This window comes from Dermacentor variabilis, chromosome 4 (genome assembly GCF_050947875.1).
Source record: "Dermacentor variabilis isolate Ectoservices chromosome 4, ASM5094787v1, whole genome shotgun sequence".
Classification (NCBI taxonomy): Eukaryota; Metazoa; Arthropoda; class Arachnida; order Ixodida; family Ixodidae; genus Dermacentor; species Dermacentor variabilis.
The window spans coordinates 87,489,147-87,511,920 of record NC_134571.1 but is presented as its reverse complement, the minus strand read 5'-3'; the positions used below and the strand labels follow the sequence as shown (position 1 = coordinate 87,511,920).

The following is a 22,774-nucleotide window of genomic DNA, read 5'->3' as shown; positions in this document are numbered from 1 at the left end:
AGAATAAAGATATCGATGACTATGATAAACACCTTCGAAGATTTATGTCACAATTTACTTTTCTTTTTTGCAAAATACGATTTCGCGCGGAATATTTCCTGCTGAACACTCAAGCGTTCCGCATTGTCCTCATCCCGACACAGGTGTAAAGCTGCAATCATTGTTAAAGTTCATCATGCTTTAGAACATTCCCACATGTCGCTGTGCAGCAGTCCTCATTGTTCGTCAAGGTACACCATCACTGAAACAGCGCTTACCTACAGTATCAACGAACACAGTATGGTCCTTCATAAAATGTTCTTTCTCTCTCACTCGGTCCCTGCGGAGCTGTAGACTGGCAAATTATATTGCTCAGGGACTACTGTGGTCATTGTCGCGGAATGCTTCGTAATCACAATCAAGCACATTCTTTTTGCCTCAAATACCTTCCATAGAAAGGGGATTGGCTCCCAAATGTCAACTTTGTAAGCCTTCTTTCACGTACGTAAAAACCAGGTAGTCAAATATATTGTAGGCCATCTCTTAAATTTGCATCGGCGAACTATTTTGTTCGATAGCTGCAAGGGAAACAATCAATTCAATCAAATTATGCTCTAAAATACAAGTCTAGTTAAAGCTGAGCCGGCGACTTCACTGCAAGCTTGACTGAAAGCTTGACGACTTGTATTCAATACAAAGCCATACAAGCCATGTACTCAACTGGCGCAATATAAGAAATCTCAGTGGATACGCGTGAAGATACAAAATCCCAACAGAATTTCTAGCGAAGTTTTTAGTGTGACTTGGCACCCCATGATTCCTCATGCAACAAAATTACACATGCTGTGAGAAAGAGGTAAAAAAAAGAGAGAAATACCTTAGCCAAATACTGCCCTTTTGTGTCTCAACTGACATTCTTAAAGTTGTTTTACTCTACAGAGAAAATGCATATCTAACTGCGTGATCCAAACAAACTTCATTGTTTACCCACCAATAAACAAGTGGAAGCAATACACGTTGTTTACGTTTCGACACGTTCTTAAACGCGGCGAACTATAGGTTCTGTTTATCTTTCTTTCTTCTTTAGCAGCACCAATTTTTTAAAGGTTGCCCATGGCACAATTGAAACCCTTCATCTAAATTACTCGATCAGGAGGCCATTGGGGTTCCAGTTACCTTTTCTTAGAAACCGTTGTTTTAGGCATTGAAGCACAAAAGTTACTGGAACACCAATGCATTTCGACAAACACACTGAAAATTAATATCTCGGAACTGGTGCTGTCGAAATAATTCGTTCCAAGTGGACACGCCGTGGGACCTCAGCGTCTACAATTCGTAGATTAATATATGTGGCGTAAAGTTAATAATTCAAAAGTGAATTAGCGTATTTCATTTAATTATCCCATTGAACATTTTGATTTCTAGTTGAAGTAATGGCCGCCTCATCGAGTAATTTATATCGAGGGTTAGCATTGTGCTATCTGCCATACGGGGCCTTTTAAAAAGTTTGGTGCAGCTAAAAACAGAACACCCTTTATGTACCTCTGCGTCTGCCCATTGTATCAGTCACTACAGGCTGGTTTTGTAAGCGTTGGCGAGCCACTGTTTTGTCTCTAACAGTGAGGGTGTGAGTGCACTTACATTCTCTGAGAGATAACGACCGCTGACCTCGCCTTGGAGCTCATCAGGGACCTTGGTTATGGGTCGAACACTACAACGCAAGACCGGTAGGAACGCCCCATACTTCCCTCCGAGTTCAATAATCATGCATGGGCGGTCAGTTTCCGGAGGGGAACGTCGATATTGACGCTCGAAAATGGCTCTGAGAGGGCCAAAATCAATGACCGGCAAGATAAGCGTAACATTAGTGAGCTCGAGAAGTACGGTTACAGGTAAACAAGCCAATCCACTGTTTTTTTTTTGTATGCATTGCACTATTATTGTTCACTTTTTTTTTGCTGATGGTGTTGCTGCTATGTTGATTTTTTTAGCCAGTGGCGTGGCTGTTCGCAAGACTGCTGTTATTATCAACCAGCCTGTTTAGGACGGAGACCACAGCCTCTGCCGTCGAAGTTCCCTCATACTGTAAACTACGACTCGTTGCATCAGATTATACGCACTTAGGGAGCATGTGCATGGATAGCGTGTGCCTAGGAGTATACTTGCCCGCTATGTTTTGCCTCCTTCCTCTGTACTCATCGTGACCAATTTATTTCCTCTTTCCCTTCCTTCTTCGCCGAGTATCTGGCTGAAGGACTGGGCCTCAGGCCAATATCTCTGCTTTTCTTGTCACTAAAACGTTCTCACCTTTATCTCCTGTGCCAATACTTTAACTACACACAATAAAAATCGTTATGCGTTATTCGTGGAAAAGGATGGTCAAACGTATTCTCGCGAAATGTCACGTGTTGACACAACAGCATCTTCTCTTAAATGACTGAACTTCAATACACAGCATGAGCGCGGCGCATATTAGTATATCTGACCTGCCGAGAGTGTTGCAGGCAGGCTTCGTGACTCGTTGCGGTGGCGCAGTGTCTATTTCGTTCTGCTGCTAAGCGTGAGGTCGCGGGTACGATCAACTGCCGTGGCAACCGCATTTCGATGGGTACGAAATGCAAATGCGCTCGTGCAGTTAGATCTAGGTGCACGATAAGGAGCCCTAAGAGTTCAAAATTAGTTCGTAGCCCTCCCCTACGGTGCCATATATAAAGCCCCCGGGTTGCATTGGGACGTTAAATTGGCTTCCTCGCTAGACAAATAAGTTGAGAAATTGGAGAAGCTCTTCTCCATAGGCGTTGCTCGGCTAGAGAAACTAAAGCTTGCCTATAGTGAGCGCCATAATAGTGCTCCTGCGACATTTCCTAAGCAGTTCTGAAAGCTCGTGTGTCTCTCCAACGGCAAACATAACCCCACTATATATATATTAGAAAGCCAAGCTTTTTCAGCTGGCTTGCAGATGTGCAGGATAGGGCGACCATGTCCTTGTGCTGGATCCACGACAGTACGGGGTACAATGACCCCAATTACTTAGTGATTTTCACAGAGCTGTGACAGGCGCATAGTCCAGCTTTGATGCTCTTTACGAATGAAACAGTGGCCTAATTTACAAAGGTTATCGCTCGTGTGAATCAGTTTGTCAACGGCTTGCCGCTTTTGCTGGTAGTATGTCTGATACGACGATTGGTGAGCACCTGTTCGTACGAAGAGATCTAGCGCGAGAACTTGTACGTGTATACGGACGCGGAATGCGAGAACTCGTCTCTAATTTGTTAGCACCTATGCCAGCAACATCAGCGCCGCGGCAGCGCATGCCTCGTGAAACTGTATTGTCGTACAGGATCGACAAAAAAGTCATGCGCGGTATTGTTGCAACTTTAATCTATAATATATCAGGTTTCATAAAGTTAGAGGCTATCTTTTTCTTTTTAAAGCAGATCAAATTCAAGAAGGCTTTAAACATGCCCGTGGAATATACGAGGTAATAGGCATAAGCTGGTAATAAAATAGGGCACTGGTGAAAGATAAAACTCGTTCACTTGCATCTAGTTTCTCGTTCTCGTACTACACGTACAGGGAAAGGATTACATGCTAGGAAACAGATTCGATACTACAAACAAAAATCAATTTTTATATTTTCATAATCATTACCTGCAACTGTACACGGCGTTTTCCGGAGTCTTTCGCCAGTGGAGATGGTGTGCATGTTATAAACGTGTAGGAATTCGGCCTGGCTCGTATGACATACTGCAATTAACGTAAAAAAAAAGCGCTGACAGAAGGATGGTACAACACAAACGCTACGTATGGCACTATAGTGCTGTGCCGTGCTTATAAGTCACTGTTTATTTCTTTCTTATTTTGCTTCACTAGCAGTATGACATTATTGGACCGGGATCTTGCATGATTCGTAATTCGGATCAGCTGCAGCAACAAAGAAGGCGCGAATATTTGTATATCGAGATGCTATAGCCATAAGAAGTTACAAGTTTTGGGGAAATATACATTTGGAAAAAAAGAAATTGGTCATATCAAAGCTTGTTGCTGAGAGTCGTCAAATCTGGGAAGTAAAAGAAAACTCACATTAAAGCATTCACTGAATGCCCGTCGGTACCTGCTCATAGAGATCGCACAAGAATTTGTGCGCAGTCATTATAAAACTCGTTATAAAGCGACGCAATTATATATTTTTTTACTTCTCCAAAATGCACAGCTCTTTCTCTTTCTTTTTTTTTTCATGTTGCCGCTGTAGTAGAACGCGATCAGCGAGGGAAATCGAAATTTACGTCGTTAAATGGCATTGTCCCATTCCAATTTACAACGGAAACGCTATTAAGGGGACGCGAGCCAAAATATACGCTAATTGTTGATGCAACTCCCGCCTCCTCGATGATCATGCAGATTGCGACTCCGTGCAGCCGATGCTATCTACACTATATCAAGCGTTTCGATGGCGTTTCCGTGGGCGGTGCCAGTGCGGAATCTTGGAGGCGCTTCTTTGGCTGATACTGTCCATTCTCTTTATCAATGGGCTTCAGATTACACATCCAACGAACCCGCATTTTCTAAAGCGATTTGTTAAACTGCTTTGAGCATGGGGATTACCCAGAAGGCCGGCTCGTACTGCGACAACGCAAGTTCACTGTTTTCGCTGTATGAAATAAACTCATATATTATTTGTTTTTTCAATGCGCACTGTCTATATTCCCGTTCGTGAAAAAAAAAATTCGTCTATGTGAACCAGATCTCTTGGAAGGAATGAACTGTATGAAATATAACGGTTCAAACGTGAGTGAATTGATGTTATATTGGTGAAATAAAAGAGTTCAGAGGAACCATGCTATTCATGGCCTTCTAGGACATCGATTCCTCGTCATTTAAAACACCGAAATTCTTTACATTCTATTCGAGAGAGAGCTCGAACATTCTGAATGTTGTTTCTATAAATTCGCGTGTAATCGAAATTCCCACGGCGTCAACTGCTATTTGTTTTTCGTAAGAGCAGGTACTTTCGCTGCTTCATGTGCCTCTCTTCTCGGATTTTCTTTTTTCTTTTGAGGCTCTGTGTTGGAGGCTTTGCCATCCTGAGCTAGGGAAATAAGATAAAAGTTTGTAACAAGCGGAAAAAGTTATAGCCCTATTGTTCTCATGGAGTTATTTCACCATGCTGTCTTCATCATGTGAAGCAATCTAGGTCGATTTTGTGTACGTGGAAACTATATTTCTTTTCATCTGAAAGAAATACTCGCGTTAAATTTGAAGCATATCATTATTTAAATATCTCCCGTGCGAATTTATTCGTTGTTTACCATGCATTTGACCTCGATGGTATTCCTTAAAATTCTGCACACATTACTTATGACAAGCTATGTAGCATTGCGTCAAGACGGCAAGTTGGGCCAGCATGGTTGGGATTCGCAGTAATGTTCGTTACAGCGCAACACAGGATCCAAGGACAAAAAAAGGTAAAGAAGCGCCGTGTCGTCGTTTTATACCTTCTTTTGTCGTTGTCTCGTGTCGCGCTGTAACGAACCTTACTACGTAGCTCTTTCGTGCGGCCGTGTTGTTTCAGTAGGCCTATTAGGTCAAATATGCAGTATATTTAAATGCTGTCCTTGTTGCTTCGGTACCAAGGCAAGGAAAAAAAAACTTGGAGGACGCGTAAGCTTCAAAGATCCCCGACTGCTACACACGCTTCCCGGCAACTGCAGCTTACGTAACCGTAATGTTTACTGGGAAAAGCTTCGTGGCTACGTGCATACCGTTCCCGCTATGCACAAAGGCGAGCTTTCCGGTAAAAACGCGGCCTGTTGCGTGGGCCGATCCCGGAGGTTGTGCACAGCTGCGCCAAAGCATTACATCGTTTTCAGGTATCTGTTATTGTTTCGCTCTTTTAATATTTAAGTCTGAGAAGATTTAACATAAAAGGCATGCGCTGCCGGTATCTTGTTTCATGACGTTTGTTTGTGGGCTGTCATGCTCAAAATTCCGAGGAATAACGAGAGTGTAAGACAAACTGTGAGCAACTTTAGTCATAGAATGGTGTGACAATATAACCTGCATATACCGCATGTCATATAGCAAGGCGTGCTATGCACATATACCTAAATGTATGCAGAACTTTCCGCTCACGGGCAACTCCGCTAACACCGACACCGGATTGTATGCGACACGGGGCCCTTAACGCTGTCGCGTTAAAATGCACCTTCGCGCTGTTATTCATTTAGCTAGCTTTCCACACTTATCTTAAAAAAACGTAACGGAAACAGTCAAACATGGAAACAACACTATATTGAGCTCCTCATAACGCCGCATTTTCTTTTTCATTTTCTTACTTGCCCTCACAGTTAGCAATTATATCTTTTGTCATCTACATCAAGATAAACGTAGCGATCTCTCTTAATGTACCCCTGCCGCGCGCATATTTGTTCTGTTGTCGTGGGCACTGTCGCACTTCGTGGGCATTGTCGTGGGCACTGTCGTTGTCGTGGGCATTTCCTCACTTCAGTTCCCGCTTAGTGCGCATCCTTTTACCACTTGAAGTACGGCTAACGCGCTCTAAAATGTCTTCTCATGAGGAGGAGGAGGAAAAACTTTATTTGCTCTAATTGGTTAGAAATTAGCGGTGGCAGATGCGGTCGGCCGTCTTCACGGTCTTCTTCCCCATCTGCGCAGGGTCGACGCCCCTATTCCAGGGCACCACTGAGGGTGGCTACTCGGCGAGCGTGCCTTACTAGTCCATGCTGGACTTTCGGGTCGCTGCTGGAGAGCACCCTCTCCCACTGCTCCGCACTCGGGTCTTTTATTTGAAGGAATTGTTGATTCTGAACGCATTCCCATGTAATGTGATATAAGGTGGGCTTGGCGCCGCACCAGGGGCAAATGTCTCTATACTGGGTGGGAAACATCTTGCTTAGTGTGTTTAGGTTTGGATATGTTCCTGTCTGCAGCCTCCTCCAAGAGGTTGCTTCATGCTGATTTAGGCTGTTGTGGGGTGGAGGGTATTTGATTCGGACCCCCTTATAGTAATTCAAAATGTCTGAGTAGCTTGGGTTGACTGGTATGGGTTCCTCAGGGTCGGTGCTTGTGGCCGCTCGGTTTGTGTGCTCTCGAGCTGCCTTGTCCGCCCTTAGGTTCCCTTCTATTCCAGCATGTCCCGGTACCCAGAAAATTGTATGCCTGACTTTGTTGTTAGCCCTGCAGGAGCGGAGGATGTGAAGCGCTCTGCGTCCTATTCTGCCGTTCATGTAATTCCGACACGTAGCTTGCGAGTCGGTGAGTATTGTTAAAGACTTTTCGGATCGGTAGCCCTCCACTGCCGCTAGAGCTACGGCTATTTCCTCAGCTTCCGTTACCGAGCAGTCCTTCATTGACGCGCTGCTGATCTCTTTGTAGCAGCGCGTCAATGAACTTTCTGTACATGAGGGCGAGATATTCACGAATTTCAGAATAGTACACGTATCGCACATTTATTTCGAACACTGCATTTACGTAAATTACAATGCCCGAACAATTCGGCGCCTGTTGTTGCGATTTTAGCCTAAATGTGATAAGCGTGTTAAAGAAATGACGAGGTGGTTGCTTACGACACGAGGGCCTAGCAAATGTCGCAAAAATAAAAAATAAGAAAAAATTGAAACAGCACATGAGCACCGCCGCCTCCCCCTCCCCCTCCACCTCCGGCCCACGCCCCAAAGAAAAAAAAAAGAAAAGAAGTGATGGTGGCACGAAATTGCAGTTGCATCCTAGAGCTTGCTAAGAAAGGTGTCCTGACTCATAGTTCTGGTTTTAAAATATGCTTGAAGATTCAAGTTTATTTTATTTCCAACAGGTTTCGAGGAGGCAGGAAAAAAAAGTTGAGAAAGCAGCTTTCAGAACACCCTGTCATTCATTATAGATTTCTGTGTGTTCCTCTCTCCTTGCTATTTCATTTCTCATCCGTCATTGTTACATACATTGTTGCAGTTTATATTCCCAAGCATGCCTCCATAGGTTGTCAGTGCACTTTGAAGAGGAAGAGGAGTCATGATAGCTGTAGGTGGACCTTGTCTTGCACAAGGCTGCCGGCAATTGCTCCGCCCTTGCCCCCCTCATCGAGAGCGGTATTTTCTGAAGCGCGTCACAACACGTGGTACAAGGGAGACTAACGGCGGGTAAGGCCGCGCCCCAACCATCGAACCTACTCGCTCTCCTGCCGGCCCCACGCGGCTCATCATTCACACCGCAGTTCATTGCTGCGTATAATTTCAGGAACAGGCACACCTCTCACCTATAAATATTTAGTGTGCTCGCCGAAACGAAATGTCCCTTGCGCTTGTGCGCGGGGCCATTCCACATGCCTGAGTGCATGACGATGTTAGATTTAAATATTCCGTCTACGCGCATGCATACTTCATCATCTATGAGAAGGATTTTACATATCTTGCAATGGTGAACGTGGGAGTTGTACGGAAAGAGAGATACAGGACAAAAAAGACGCTTACTTCAAACAGTTGCAAGCAAGCGTCTTTACTGTACTGTCTCTTCCTTTCCGTACCACTTCTGCGCTCCCCTTTGCAAGATATGTCTAACCAACTAGCCCGAAAATGTACTTTTTGTGGCCTATATGAATATCTGTTGCCCAAGCAGGTATATGGCCCAGCATACGCGAATGAAACTAGGGGTAAAGCTGAAAAAGCAAAGCTTGCCTGCAAAGTATGCTTGCCTACAATCCGGTTCTACCGCGTGTCCCAGCTAACGTTAGCCAAGCTGTTCAAAAAAAAATATATATACATATATAAAGTATCGTGGTGCAAACTACTAATATAAAAGCTACGATGTTCGGTACTCAGACCTCTCACAACTGAACAGCATCGTTCTGATAACGATATATTGCAGCTTGTTTCTTAAATATTTTTCTTTCTTTTAATCGTCCAGCTAACGTTTTGTACGACGTCCTATATATGCCGAATAACTGTTCGTGGAGACGCTGAAGGGAAAGAACGCGTAGAGGGGCGTACATAGGGGTGTCAGGCAACGACACAACCGGTCATATTCCGAAGGAAACCACGCTCTTTGTGGACCAATCCTAAAATATCCTTCATCTCTTGTTGTCACGAGTGAGCATTAGTCGATGTTGATACTGGAAGCCGCTAGCACATTGCGAACAGTTCCTCTAGCAACGAGGAGCTTTGCAAATGCGATTCCCGGAGTTTGCTCATTGCAGATTACAGAGCTCCAGAGTCACCATGCTAAGATCCGCTGCTGACTGTTGTGCTGTGTTCACAGCGAAGATGATCTGATGGTAACTTGTCATTCACTTCTTATTCTTCATCACGTGTTAGATGTAAACGTGATGTGATGTCTTAGAAATGAGGTGAAAACACAACGGATGCGAGCATTCACCCATGGTTTCTTCTGTCGCACACAAATGTTCACGTATAAGGGAACCAGCAATGCGCTAAAACCCAGAAATGTCCACACATGAAAGAAAAAGAAATATGGAAAAGAAACGTAACACTAAAGCGACGTTCTAAGGAGGAGCGATAACACATCACAGAGTGTGAATGAATAAGTGAACATAACTTTACTTAGGTAGAACTACAAGTGAACCTGCGCTGCCATTCTTTCCTTCCCTGTATCCATCTTTCAGTAAATAAATAAATAAATAAATAAATAAATAAATAAATAAATCTTGCATACATCCTCACTTCTTTTATTTTATTACCCCGGTATCGCAGTTCACAGCGAAGAAAACATTTCACATCACATGCTTCAGGTCCTCTTCTGAAAGGCACGCGGCCGAGTGCGGCGACCTACTGTTTCACTCCCTGGAGAAAAAAAAATAGCATGAAATGAAAGGCGTACACTGCACTTCTCGACTCTCTGTAGCCCTCTCTTCTGAGCGTTATAAAGAAGGGGAGCTCGTAAAAGCAGATGCCTCGTTGTAACGAGCAGCCCACCATCGCGTGCCGTCCATGCGACGAACTGCGAAGACATAAACTGGCAGACTGTTCTAGGCCTGAAGACAAAGGGCCAAGTGCGCAGAGTGCGTTGGCTGTACAATGGCAATACACGATAAGGTCACAATGAGAGAAGAAAGGAGGAGCGAGTGTACAGCGCAGGGAACGGAATCTGGAGCACTTCCCGTACTGCTCCGAAGGTAGCATTTCCTTGGATGCTTCCCAACGAGTTGAGAAATGCGGTTTCTAGTTTCACTGTCACGGCAAGCACATCGTAAAGCACTGCCGCATAGAATTAAACTAGCGCGGTGGAAGATATTAAGAACGCAGCCAAGTACATCAGAGCTAAACGAAACAAAGGTTCTGACGAAGTTTTGCGAACTGTTCGGGCCAATTCAACCAAAGTGCAGAAAAAAAATCTGTGAAAGGGGATACAGAGAGAGAGAGAAAATAAATCATAAAGGAGACGTAGGGAGGTTAACCAGGCTGAGCCCGGTAGACTACCCTGTACTGAGGAAACAACAAAGGGGATCGAAAAGGGAGAAAGAAGACGGCAGGTCACAGTCTCCACTGTTACGCACACAATCGCGCACTACTGAGTCAGTCACAGGCGGTCATACAGGCTGGCGCATTTGAAGAAACGCACCAGCGCCTTTATGGTCTTGCACACAGCAGACGCACAAGGCCACGGACCCAGGATCTTCTTTGTGAAAGGACGACCGTCTAAGTGCCCCAAAGCTGTACGAAAGGTACTCCTATCCACTTCATATGTAGAGCAGTCACACAGGATATGTTTGACCATTTCTTCTACACCACATCTGCTGCAATTGGGACTGTCCGCCATTCCAATTAGGAATGGAGTGTTTAAGTGGAGAATTAAGTGTTTGTGAAAGAAACACATAATCACAAGCGGCACAGTAGCGCTTCTTCCCGTCGGTTATAACGAGGAAAAAGTTGCAATGTCATATGCTGGTCCATTTCATATAGGCGTCGGCTGGTCAACGATGGTGTGCTCCATTTTCTTACAGTATTATTATGGGCAAGACCGCTGAGGTGCCGCGCTGCATCCCTTGTTGACAAGGGTATCGAGGTGCCTTGACATACATCGTGTGCCCCACGGGCAGCTTTGTCGGCACTTTCACTGGCAGCAATGTTACAGTGCCCGGGTAGCCACTGAAATAATGTCGTGGCCTCCGTCCACGGCTTGATGGTAGCATAATCGTATCTCTGCTACCAATTGTTCATGTAGGCTGTGGCACAGATATGATAAGAGTGATTGCAGGGCTGCCTTTGAATCACAGACTATATAACCCAGTGGTTTGGTTGTTGTTGCTGCACATATAGCATTGCGTAACGGAAGGCGGAAAGTTCGGATCCTGTCAATGTTGTGACGGGGCTGATCTTGAACTTCTTGCAGATTGACATCGACGGAATGATTACCGCACCAGTAGAGCTGGCTAGAGTCTAAGGGCCACCTGTAAACGTGAACTCGATTGGAGTATGAATCATTCAGTAGATGTAGAGTGGCTCGATTCAGGGCACAAGCTGGCAAGTGGGACTTCTTCACGATTCTTGGAATCGAAAGGCGCACTTCCGGCTGCCGGAGACACCACAAAGGACATGGTGATCTTGCTGCAGGCGTGAAATTGGATTGAAGAGAGGATCGGTACGAGGCTACAATAGCCAAAAAAGTTGCGTCTGGTCTACTTTCCGACAGAGAAGCAAGGCGTTCAGACAGGAGTCGGGAAAGCTGACGAAAAGGATTTCTAAGGGTTCTGTGGCGATATATGTACTGGTGGGATGTTCCTTGGCAATGAAAATTGTTGTGGCTGTTGAAGCGCATCGCCGCAGACCCAGGAATGTTCTAAGCGCTTGAGCTTGCAGGCTCTCGCACTCTGTGATTTGTCCTCCGGGTGCTTGACAGCACCAGATTGCTGTAATGCAAGAAACCCATGAAGAGCTCTTTGTGCAGTTGAAGCATATAACTCACCGCCGGTTCCCATGCTTTTCCAGCAATGGCTTTGAAATAGTGACTGATTGAGAGGAGCATCTTGCTTAGTTAGGATACATGGGGGCTCTCGGAGAGCTCCCGGTCGACAATCATCCCTAAAGATTGATGGTTTCTCTTGTACAAGATAGGCTGGCCATTATTAAACACCCGGTATCCAGTCATCAATTTTACCGTGAAGGCGACTAATGCGCACTTTTATGTTGAAATCCTGAGACGTTTTTCTCTGAAGAGAAGTAGACGTCATCGCTGCAGCCTTTTGTAAGCTTGAGTGAACCTGCGGGCGAGTTACTCCTGATGCCCAGATGCAGGTGTCATCTGCACAAATTGACGGACTGACTGACTGTGGCAGAAATTCCGCCAGCCCAATCAAAGCCAGGTTGAACAAAACTGGGCTCAAAACGCCACCTTGCGGAATTCCACGGCTGGTGTAGTGGTCGGAAGTTTGACCATCCTCGTGATATCCCCGTCCTCAATCCCCGTAATAAAGCGGCCACCGCGGCCGGGATCTGACTTCCGACTTTGTACTCAGCACAACGTCATAGCCACTGACTTAACGTGTCGGGGTGACTTCCAAAGACTGCCTTTGTGGAAAACGCATCTTGGGTATCACGGTTTTCGTTGACGCGGAGCCCAGTGAAAGTCGCAGGAAAGTGATTTCAGTCGAACGCTTAGCAGAATGTTGCAGCCACTGTCCGTCTATCGGCGGCAGAATAGTTGCCTACGAAGCGAGAAGAAACCTTAAAATGTATACACGCGGATAGGCCTTATCTCAGCGAGCTTTCTTACGATGGAACATTGAGCGTCTTGTTGGCATCAAAAACGTGTTGCCTTCTAAAAGTTACTATGCTATACGTGTCTCACGGACACATGCAATTCTAACGAAGCATTTCACTCTTACATGGTACGTCTGTAGTTCAAGCATGGTACCGGGTGGTCTGTATAGGCGTAGCTGAGTGACGTTACCATCAACTTTCTTTTTTCATTTGACAGGGACTAACATCTTTAGCCATGCGCATGCTAGCTTATGTCAGCCATGTAATTTTTGCTAGCTTCGAGGTACAGTTTTAAGCTTGTTTGCAACGCGTTGCCTAAGAAACCCCGCAATTTTCAGCTTAGTGACACTGCTTTGCTCGAACGAACGCCCAGCTTGAACGCAGCCGCTGTGTTTGAGCGCTTTAGTGAGCGGCTGTTCTCACTGACAGCTCCCACGGAGACCTGCATGGTGATAATATTACATCTGAAAGGCTGGTTTGTTTACTACTCCTGGTGATCATTTATTTTTTCACGTTAGAGTTGCCCAAAAATTTTGCTGCGCAGGATTTCCATCTAGTTGCCAAACGTTCCGCAACGAATCCTAAGAACGACCGGAAGAGGCCGTGCTACGTGGCGCTAACGGAAACGTGATAAGTTGCGCGGGAACTTGTCCGTTTACAGAGAAGACAAAGTTGGACAATTCTTAGCACCGCACAGCGACGTGCAACAATATAGCCAGTGGGCGTCTAATGCTCAATCTCCACTTCAATTTTGAGTTAGGTGACTAATCTGAGAAGCAAAAGGCACGAACGATAAGGGCAAGGGAGAGGGAGGGATACGGGGAAAAGTAGAACATCTGCAAGAAACATATATATCAATTATATCGTGGCGCTGCGAAGGCACCAACCCACTTTAATGCTCTTTAAAGAGGTTCACTCCTTGTTCACTTCATGTCACGCAAATGGAGCACCAGAGAAAGTGCATAAATAAATAAATAAATAAATAAATAAATAAATAAATAAATAAATAAATAACTCGCACGGAAATCAGCAGCGTGTTAATTTGTGATTTGTTGCGTTGGCAGGGCAGTATCGCGAATACTTTAAACCAAAAGTCTGCTTTTTTACGTTAAAAAAAAAGTCACGTAGACGTAAGCCTCCTGTTGGCGGCGATATACCAGTCCAGCCGGGCCACTGCTCAAACACGATTTCACTCACCTGGCAGTACGCACCCTAACAAGCCGTTGCCCTTCATCGGCTACTCTGCTAATCCCGAGAAGGTTTACCGGGGTGTGCACTGCCTAACAACACCATACTTTGAGCTTAGTCCACACGTGTGGAGATTGGTGTTACGGGATTAATGTCTGCAGCATGCGGGTATTGATTGCCGAGAGTTCACTGTTGACAAAAAGATCGTCTTGGCAAACAAGCGTGTACGGTGTGACACCGTAGGCCTCCCAGCAGGTGGCGTGAACGTGTTGTCGCAAGCTTATGATCGCCATTGAGGCTTCCGAGATAAGCGAACACTTTGATCCTTGCGAAAGACTCAGCGCAAACGAACGCAGGAAGGATCATGGTGCTCCACGGCTTAATACATGGCTATGGCATACAAGGTGGTAGGATTAATCCATGCTTAGAGCAGTGTACTAAAAAAAAGAACCTTCTTTCTCAACACATATTCTTGTTTTTCCTTCTCCTTCTTCTTCTGAGAGAGAGAGAAATGAGATGAAAAGGGCACGCACTAAGGCTTATTTGAAGAGAACCTTCAGATTCGCTACGCTACACTGGGAGAGGGGCAAGCGGGGTGAAGAAAGACAGAAATAGCAGTGGAGAAAGAAAGCAAACGCACGAAAAAAAAAGGAACTACGAAAGGGTGGGGAACACGCGGCAGAATCGGTCTCTCTAATGAGAGTACACGCTTGGCTTGTAATAAGCCACTAGAACATAAATACTTCAATATATCAATTTCTGGCGCAACCACAATATATATATATATATATATATAAAGAGAGAGAGAGAGAGAGAAAGGCAGAATTCCAGGATTTCTAGTTTTCTTCTTCGGCCTCTCGGGATAATCTACAAAACGCAATCACATCAAAAGTGTTTCAGCAGAAGATAAGCAGCTAAAGATGAGTAATCGCAGCCAATTAGAACAACAACACTGGCGTGACAAAGCTACACATAATTCCATTAATTAATGTACTTGGTGAACTGCATACTGCTTAATATCCCGCGGTTAGACAAGACGCCCCGTGAACAAATCTCTTTGTCTTCTGCATTGACAATACTTGTTCAGCTCCCATATGCAGACGATTGAACGATGAAAAGATATAGTCTTAAATACAATAATTAAGGGCCTGACCTAGCGCTACAACAGCGCATGAAATTATAAGAGCCAAGAATATCTCTGCAAAAAGTGTGCAGTCGATCAATTCATAACCACAGATAAAGCCGGTCGTGCAACTGTCCTACACAACCGGAAAAGTGGTTGTGCCAGTGCGTCGAACTGTTACGTGGAAAGAAGGAAAATTAGATGGAAAGAATTACGGAAGGAAAAGAACTTTGATATATTGGGTTGGGAATTGCAGTTTTTCTTTAATTACGTTTGCGGCGTGCGTTTATTGTGCCGACAGAGCTGGACTCTATGGTTATGCTTATGCTCGATGGCCTAGAGTACTGAAGTGTGCGAGAACTACCCGAAAAACAGGGATAGTTCCCAAAAGCGAAGGGGAATTGGAAGAGGAGGCGATTTAACAAACATCTGCCTCAAGCGGTAGCCCACCTGTTGCCCGACCACCAAATAAGGTCGAGTCGGCTTATCAGCGTCAACATTCGTCGTCATTATCAAAGGAACCTTTCGCACAGATAAACTTATGGTACGAAACTTTTGGATTTTATAGCTAAAGGGAGGAAACAAAAAGCTAGCACAGAAAGCCTATCAGGTCGTCCCACCGGCTGTTAACAGGACATCATTTGAGGTATGAGTTTGGGCAGCTTCTCAAGTATCGAGCCTTCGTTTAGATACAGGGCTCCGGCACTCACCCCCACGGACGTGTGCGAGTCGACTTTTGACCAGTCCGAGCCCACTGGAAGCGACGCAGCGGTAGGTTGCCGTGTGCACTTCCGGCCGGAAGTGCGATCCGCTGAACGCCGGAAAAACGAGGGAGCCGTCCGATCGAGTTTCTCGGAGACCGGGAATCTGCAACCCCCCCCAAAAATACCCACAGGCTCAAACAACAAGACAAAATATGCCGGTGTGTAGAAAAATCTGTGAAGAAAGGCTCCCTGCACAGTATAAATGCGAAGGTAGAGCGCGTTTTCATGTCCCTTCTGGGCGGCTTTTCTTTTCCTAATTCGTTTCAGCGGCCTTGTTTTCACGGTTGTATACCGCGGTCTTCTCCAACAGTGCTCTCTTGAGAGGGTGGGCTGGTAGTGGAGTCGAGCACGATTTTCGCCTCATCTCTCTGGAGTGCACTTTGGGAGCAGTTAACCGTGCTTTTATTCGGCCAATTGAAGTCGTCAAGCCTTCCAGGCTAGACCCCCCGACACATTACGAAGAGTTAAAAAAAGAAAAAAAAGAAGGGAAACATAAGCGCTTGCTAATTTTACACTGCAACGACGCCATTAAAGGAAACTTTCATAAAAGCATGTGTTTTGCGAAACATGATCAATAACATTAGGGAAGGAAAAAAAACTGTCGTATTGTGCGCATTGAATACGATTACTGGGCAGCGATAGCTTCAATTTATTGGCCAGGCGATGGCCAGATATTACTGCATGCATTATTTTCTCAAAGCAATATTTATCAGATTCAAGCTTGCTTACAGGTGTTCACTGTTTCTTTTTTTCCTTTGCAATCACACGCTGGTGATGTAACCTCCGAAATTACGCATACAAGTTAATCAGAGGTGTTCTAATGTGGGTGGCTAGTTACGCTCGGATAGGTTGGCCCCTTTGGTGGCACCGGCTACTACTTGTCACATGTAGGAAAAAAAATGGCGTCCAAGTAGTGGCGAAAAACAGTGGATGCAGTCAGACGGCACGAACATAATGTTCTAACCATAAGTGTAGGAAGCCACGGTAGATAAATAGGAACAGTTGCATGAGTAAATAAATCTATTTCGAATTGTGCGAGAACACGTAAGTTCAGACATAGACTTGTGCACAAAACGCAAGTACACGTACATAACATATTACGTGACCACTTAATAACATACAAAAACTGAGCTCTAAATAACGCATATGTCGTCTGTAGCATTGTGGCTACATTGTATAATGTGGCACTGAAATGTCTTATAAACATAAGACGTTAGTATTTTTTATGGAAGACGTTACAGCGGCAAGCGCTTTCATCTGCAACCCGGCTGGTGGCCAAGGTAACAGTATGCTTTCTTTTTCTAATCTGAATAGCTAGTTATTCGTCGCATTGTTTTCAGACACGCTGACTCCGTGTTTTCGAAGGATTCCAATCGGAGTTTGACCATCGTCAATTCCAGAAACAATCGACTGCGCACATTTGGCGCTGCACGTGAGGAAGGTCCTACAGAAGCGGCCATATACCGGCATGCATGACCAGATGCTGGTGCGTGTTTGCGGAACAGCCGAGAAGATTAGGTAATAACGCGAAATTTTCGCGTCTCTTTAGCCCCGCACAGATGCGAGACATTTGCGTTTGCACTGCAGAGGCAGTCGGCGTTCAGTGTTATTTACTCACCGTGCTTGCAGAGCTGCCGTCCTCCTTCTCCCACCGGATGTTGGGCTGTGGTTGGCCATGTGCAGAACAGGGAAGCAACGCGCCCGCGTCGCTCGAAAACTCCACTAGTGTAGGGGGCTCGAGCACGATTGTGGGCCCGCGGCCGCCGCTCTGGAGGGAACTCGACGTAGATCCTGTAAGTGTGCGGAAAGAAAAATACGCACTAAAGAAAGCTGCACCTTCGCCTATGATGCAAAGCAGTAGCACGATAGCTGGCGTAATCTCAGGCAACCGTGTAAGTCTTTCACTGTTTTGTACGGTATCGGTGGTAGTAAACATATTTAGTGCGCCTGTAGACTGAATCGTAGTCGTTTGTTTAGCCGATGCTTCCGGGTTTAACGGTGGTATCAAAGTTTATTGCTTCAAAGCAGTTACATGTATTGGTAGATATGAAATACAAAAGGTGGCGGGATAAACACAGAGATATGATTCTTTGTTATCCTGGCTTTCGCTTCTTACTACGAGCTTCGTTCATACGCATTCACCTACGCGCTGGTTTATGGATAAGCTACAGAACGTGCCGTAAGCCTACGATATTAACGCGCGCTCAAGAGGCCAGGCGCAGTACTTCTTTTCCAGGCGCTGCATACTACTCTTTGCAGCTACATCGGCAGAGCGGCTGAGGGGGAATCTTTGACTGTCGATTTTGTTTCCTGTTCCTCCTTTTCCTTACCCCCTTTGCAGAGTATCAAACCGGAAGCTCGCATTATTAACCTTCCTACCTTTCTTCTTATTGTTTTCACTCTCCGGGTGCGCAGCTCAAGTCCTCTCAAGGGAACGGTGACATTATTTCCGATCTCTTAAAAAAATTTTCTGGCAGAGCACTCTGTAATTCGAGTAACGGATACCGGCGGACACCAAAAGGAGTATGGGAGCAAGCGCAAGATAACTGCCACGGTAAAACGACTTAGCAGCGCGGCTAATTGGGCAGGCGCTAGTTAGGCTAATTAGTTAGCGCAAAGGACGACAGTGACGTAAACAAACTAGACTTCGTCCTATTTCTGTTTTCGTCGGCCTTCTCACTCTTCACTTGCTCAAAGAACGAGAACTTCAGACAAAAGAAAGAACCGCTTTTTAGCCTCAGATTCAACAACATAATAGGTGTTCAACAGTGGAATAACAAGATAATTTTACAACCAACCTTTCGAAAACAGTATCTGTCATTAATATATATATATATATATATATATATATATATATATATATATATATATATATGTGTGTGTGTGTGTGTGTGTGTGTGTGTGTGTGTGTGTGTGTGTGTGTGTGTGTGTGTGTGTGTGTGTGTGTTATGACGTCTTACGTGCTAAAAACAAAGATATGATATTGAGGTGTGCCGTTGTGGGGGACTCGGGAATAATTTTGACCGACTTGGATTCAGCTTGCACCCCGGGCACGGTACAGGCGCGTTTTTGCATTCCGCCCCCGTCGAAATGCGACCACCGCAGCTGGGAATGAACCCGTGACCCCTAAATCAGCAGCGTTACGCCATAGCTCTATAATGGACTATGGGTAGTACCTATGCGGATAGTACCAGGGCTGCAGGGCCTCTTACTAATACAAATACTTTCGTTGAAACAGTGACTCCTGCCTGATAATTTCGTTGTTAACCCCATTGTTTCTGAAGAAAAAAAAAAGATTCTTCTATGTGAACCTTCAATTGACCTTTTTGGGTTCCAGGGAGCACTATCCTTTTCCAGCAGAACCCTGCAAACAAGGCAAGACCCACAAAATGTTCACTGTGACATTTGGCAGCTGGGCGCCCGACGTCGAGAAGTGAGCTATTACAAATGTTCCACATATTGCTGGGTTAAGACATAGGTTTTAAAGCAAACGTCAGTCCCCAAATGTGTCCCGCGTTTTTTAGACATGCCAAATTGAGGCCTCGGCTTCGCTTCCAGCCATCGACTTGCTTCCTCCCCCGGCAGAGCCTAAAAAGCAATGAGGCTGTTCTGAATGTGACGCAAACTATCTTCTACAAAGGTTTTCGCAGATTTACCAAGGTGCGCGGAACACCTTTCGAGCGTGCGGAAACAAAACATGAAGTATGTCTGATAAAGCCCTTGCTTTCTCAAGTGTGGGTGTTCAAGTTTAGGCAAGCTGTCTGCTCCAATCATTGGAAGTTAATTGCACATATGTTTAATCTTACAGATGGCAAAGTAAGAACAACGGTGTCTAAAAGCCCACTAAAGTATAGCTGTTCGTCGCTTTTTCAATATCGTATTTAGGTTTGTCGCATATAATACAAATTATACACATTTATGCACATGGCGAAGGAGGTTCAAAGTTTTGTTCGCCGTGGGTGGTACCTAGTATGCAAGTAAAATGAGTAAAACGCAGAAGCGAAAACGAAGCAAGCGAGAGAGACATTACACTACAAAAAATACATTGATAACAACATCAAAACCCGAAGGTTGCATAAGGTAAGACAAGAAAATTTTGGCAGGCAGACGTTATTATTCATGTTTGAAAGAAATGTTCAACTTTCTCTTAAATATTTCCAAGGAAGTTACAGATTGTTTACGGGAGTTTAAATTTTTCCAAATAATATTGAAAAGAAATACAATGTGGATGCGCCATGATTAGTAGAAATACTAGGTAAGATCAAGCTACGGTTGATGGTGAAGCGAGTAGAATTAATTTTACAGAGCAGATGTTAGCGGTAACTGTCTAATGTAAGTATAAGAAGGACACGAGTATAAATTTTGAAGGAGATAATGCCTGTATTATAAAGATAAAGATTAGATAAACACTAACTCGTGAGATCAAGAAGAATCGCAAAACAAAGTGACAACCGTAGAACGAAATTATTAATGCGAATGGCTCGGGCTTGACTTTAATTCAATGAGGAAATGTGAGCGCAGTACGTGTGACCCTAATTTGATGCAGTGGACCATATGGCTGCGTATAAATGAGTAATATAATGTAGTTAGTGCACTGAAGAGCAAATGTAATCTGCTTTTAAGGAGGACGCTATGCCAGAAGGCATTTTCATGCAGAGATGTTTCCCACATATTAAGATTTCTTTTCTTTTCCAAGCTTTTTTAGAAGAAATAATATAAACTAATTTCCTGCACGCTTGTCAATATACGTTTAAGTATTTGCAGATTGTCCTTATACCTTCAATTGTGAACACGTTGGATTTCTTGCTGAAATTTTCCACATTTTTGTACGTATTTCTTGCGACGATTCAAACCATACCGCGATGCAAATTCGATATGGAAGTAATTGCTGATTCACCTCTTTGCAAGGTGAACAGTGTACCATTGCTTTGTTAACATGTGCTGGTCTGTAACTGATGTAATGCATTGTGTCTAATCAAACTCTGTAAATATGTTCGTGGGGTAACTTGCACCTCTACCCAAACTCTGAACCCCGTAGGGTCTATACGTTGTCACATTCTAATCCATTATTTAAATTTAAATTTTTTTATGAGTTCACGTCATCGTGTGAACTATGCTAATTTTCAGATGCGAACAAGAACCGAATATTTGGAGTCAAACAATACGCCAATAACCACTAAACATATTTCATTAATAACTGGTAACTGGTAATCAAACGCCGCTATTTCCAGAATCGGTTATTATGTTCTCTTCCTGGTAGTCTAAAAAGGAATCTCTGGCTCGTATATTTTCGCAATCGATTGGTGATGTGGTTACTTACACACATCGTGGTAGGTTTTCAATGCAATGTAAATAGCTTAAAAGCATTCTTACGTTTCCGTGTAAAGGCATAATTTACTCAGAACCGCGGTATAATATATATATGAGTGCTTATGGAGTAGACCAGTCAAACGTAAGCGAGAAAAAAAAAGGCGTCGCTTTACTTCATTATCTGTGTTTAAATTTATGTTGGCATCTCTAGACGGTGTCACATACTTCTCCAATTTGACACGTTTGCACTAAACGCTGCAAATATAAAATAAAATGAAAAGAAGCCATGTCAACCAAAGTCGACGCGAAGGAAGACATAGCGACGTACATAGCATATGTAGTTATGTGTACTGAAAGTGGGATGATTAAAGACGATGCCACATTGCATAATTCACATTTCTGCACCATTTGCATCATTTTTTTTTTCGTTCCATTGTCGACTTACACTTCTTTTCCGGATCTTTTTCTTATTTATGTCGAGTTCTTCCATTTGCTTTTCTTTTACGCGCCTGTACGTCGACGTTGTCTCCTAACGCGTTGAATTCGATTGACACGGCTTTCTTTCTTTGTTTTTTTTTTCACCAAGAGGCGAAGTAGGCCGATATCGTAGAGGGTAGTCTATGGTTGCAATGCGGTTAATTTTGCACTACTTTTTCAATAATTAGGCCCGTACCGTTATTTTGACTGCTCTGCGACTCATTCGCGCTGCTTGTCTCGTTGAGACCTACATTTTTTATATGTTTTGCGACTCGCTACAGCTTTCCAATGTAACGAAATGGCCCCGTTTCTTGAGAGGTTACATTCATAGGTAGCCAGATCCCAGATACGCCAAATCCATACGAAATCAGCAATGAAGCAGGAAACAAAGTGTCGTTTGGTTTAAAGGTGCAAATCCATCTGGTGAAATTCGTGTTAATATATGCCCACAATTACCCGTTAGTACGGAAGCGCTATAAATAAAATTGATGCGCAGACAAACCCCACAGAAGACAAAGAGCTGCCCCTTTGTGGTCGTTTGCAGAGCCTCTCTCCGCTTTCTCCAATATGATTGCATATGTGCTCTGCAATGACTCCTCGAATTGTGTTTCGTCCTCGATTTTTTTATGTGCGAGCCTTCGCTGGCGCTGTCTCCATAACAAACACTAACCCAATCGCACGCGTTGAAACGCGAAATACCTCAAATACTATTTTGCCCTGGCTTGGTTTCCATGAGGTTTAAGAATCCACGAAAGATCCATGATATATATCAATATTCTTACAAGGCTGGTAAGATTGCGCTAAACCAAAACCATATCGTTAGAAGATTCCGTTAGCAGCCGGAAAGTACATGCCCATGAGGGTCCGCAAGGAAATATGTCCATATTGAAGAAAAAAAAAAACCACACATCCCACATTGCCAACCTTATTCGTAGCATCAGGAGCCTGTCTGTAGCCCACGGCCATATTTTGTAGTAACGTACGGCGCAGGCTTACCGATATTTTTTCTCGTTCACTGGAGCGCTGCGCCTAGGGCAGGCGGTCATATTTATGCTGCGCTGTGTACCCAAGGGAATAACCAAGAGCTTTCAAGAGCCGTCTAACCCAATGAGGAAACATGTATAATGCTGCCGCCCACTCGTGCAGTTTCAGTGCTTACACTGGCTTAGCGGATATTCTGTACCGTATAGACTGCAGTAGTAGCATGA

The 22,774-nt window shown here is 44.4% G+C and overlaps 1 protein-coding gene across 1 annotated transcript in view; it reads right to left on the bottom strand.

Moving 5' to 3' along the window:
* LOC142578266 (cell adhesion molecule Dscam1-like) overlaps positions 1-22,774 on the bottom strand; it is a 180,878-nt gene that overhangs the window by 94,385 nt on the left and 63,719 nt on the right. The window contains exons 2-3 of the mRNA XM_075687667.1: positions 17,398-17,570; positions 15,726-15,882 (exon numbers count right to left, since the gene is read on the bottom strand). Of these exons, the coding sequence (XP_075543782.1) occupies positions 15,726-15,882; positions 17,398-17,570 (330 nt within the window). The remainder of the gene's footprint in view (positions 1-15,725; positions 15,883-17,397; positions 17,571-22,774) is intronic.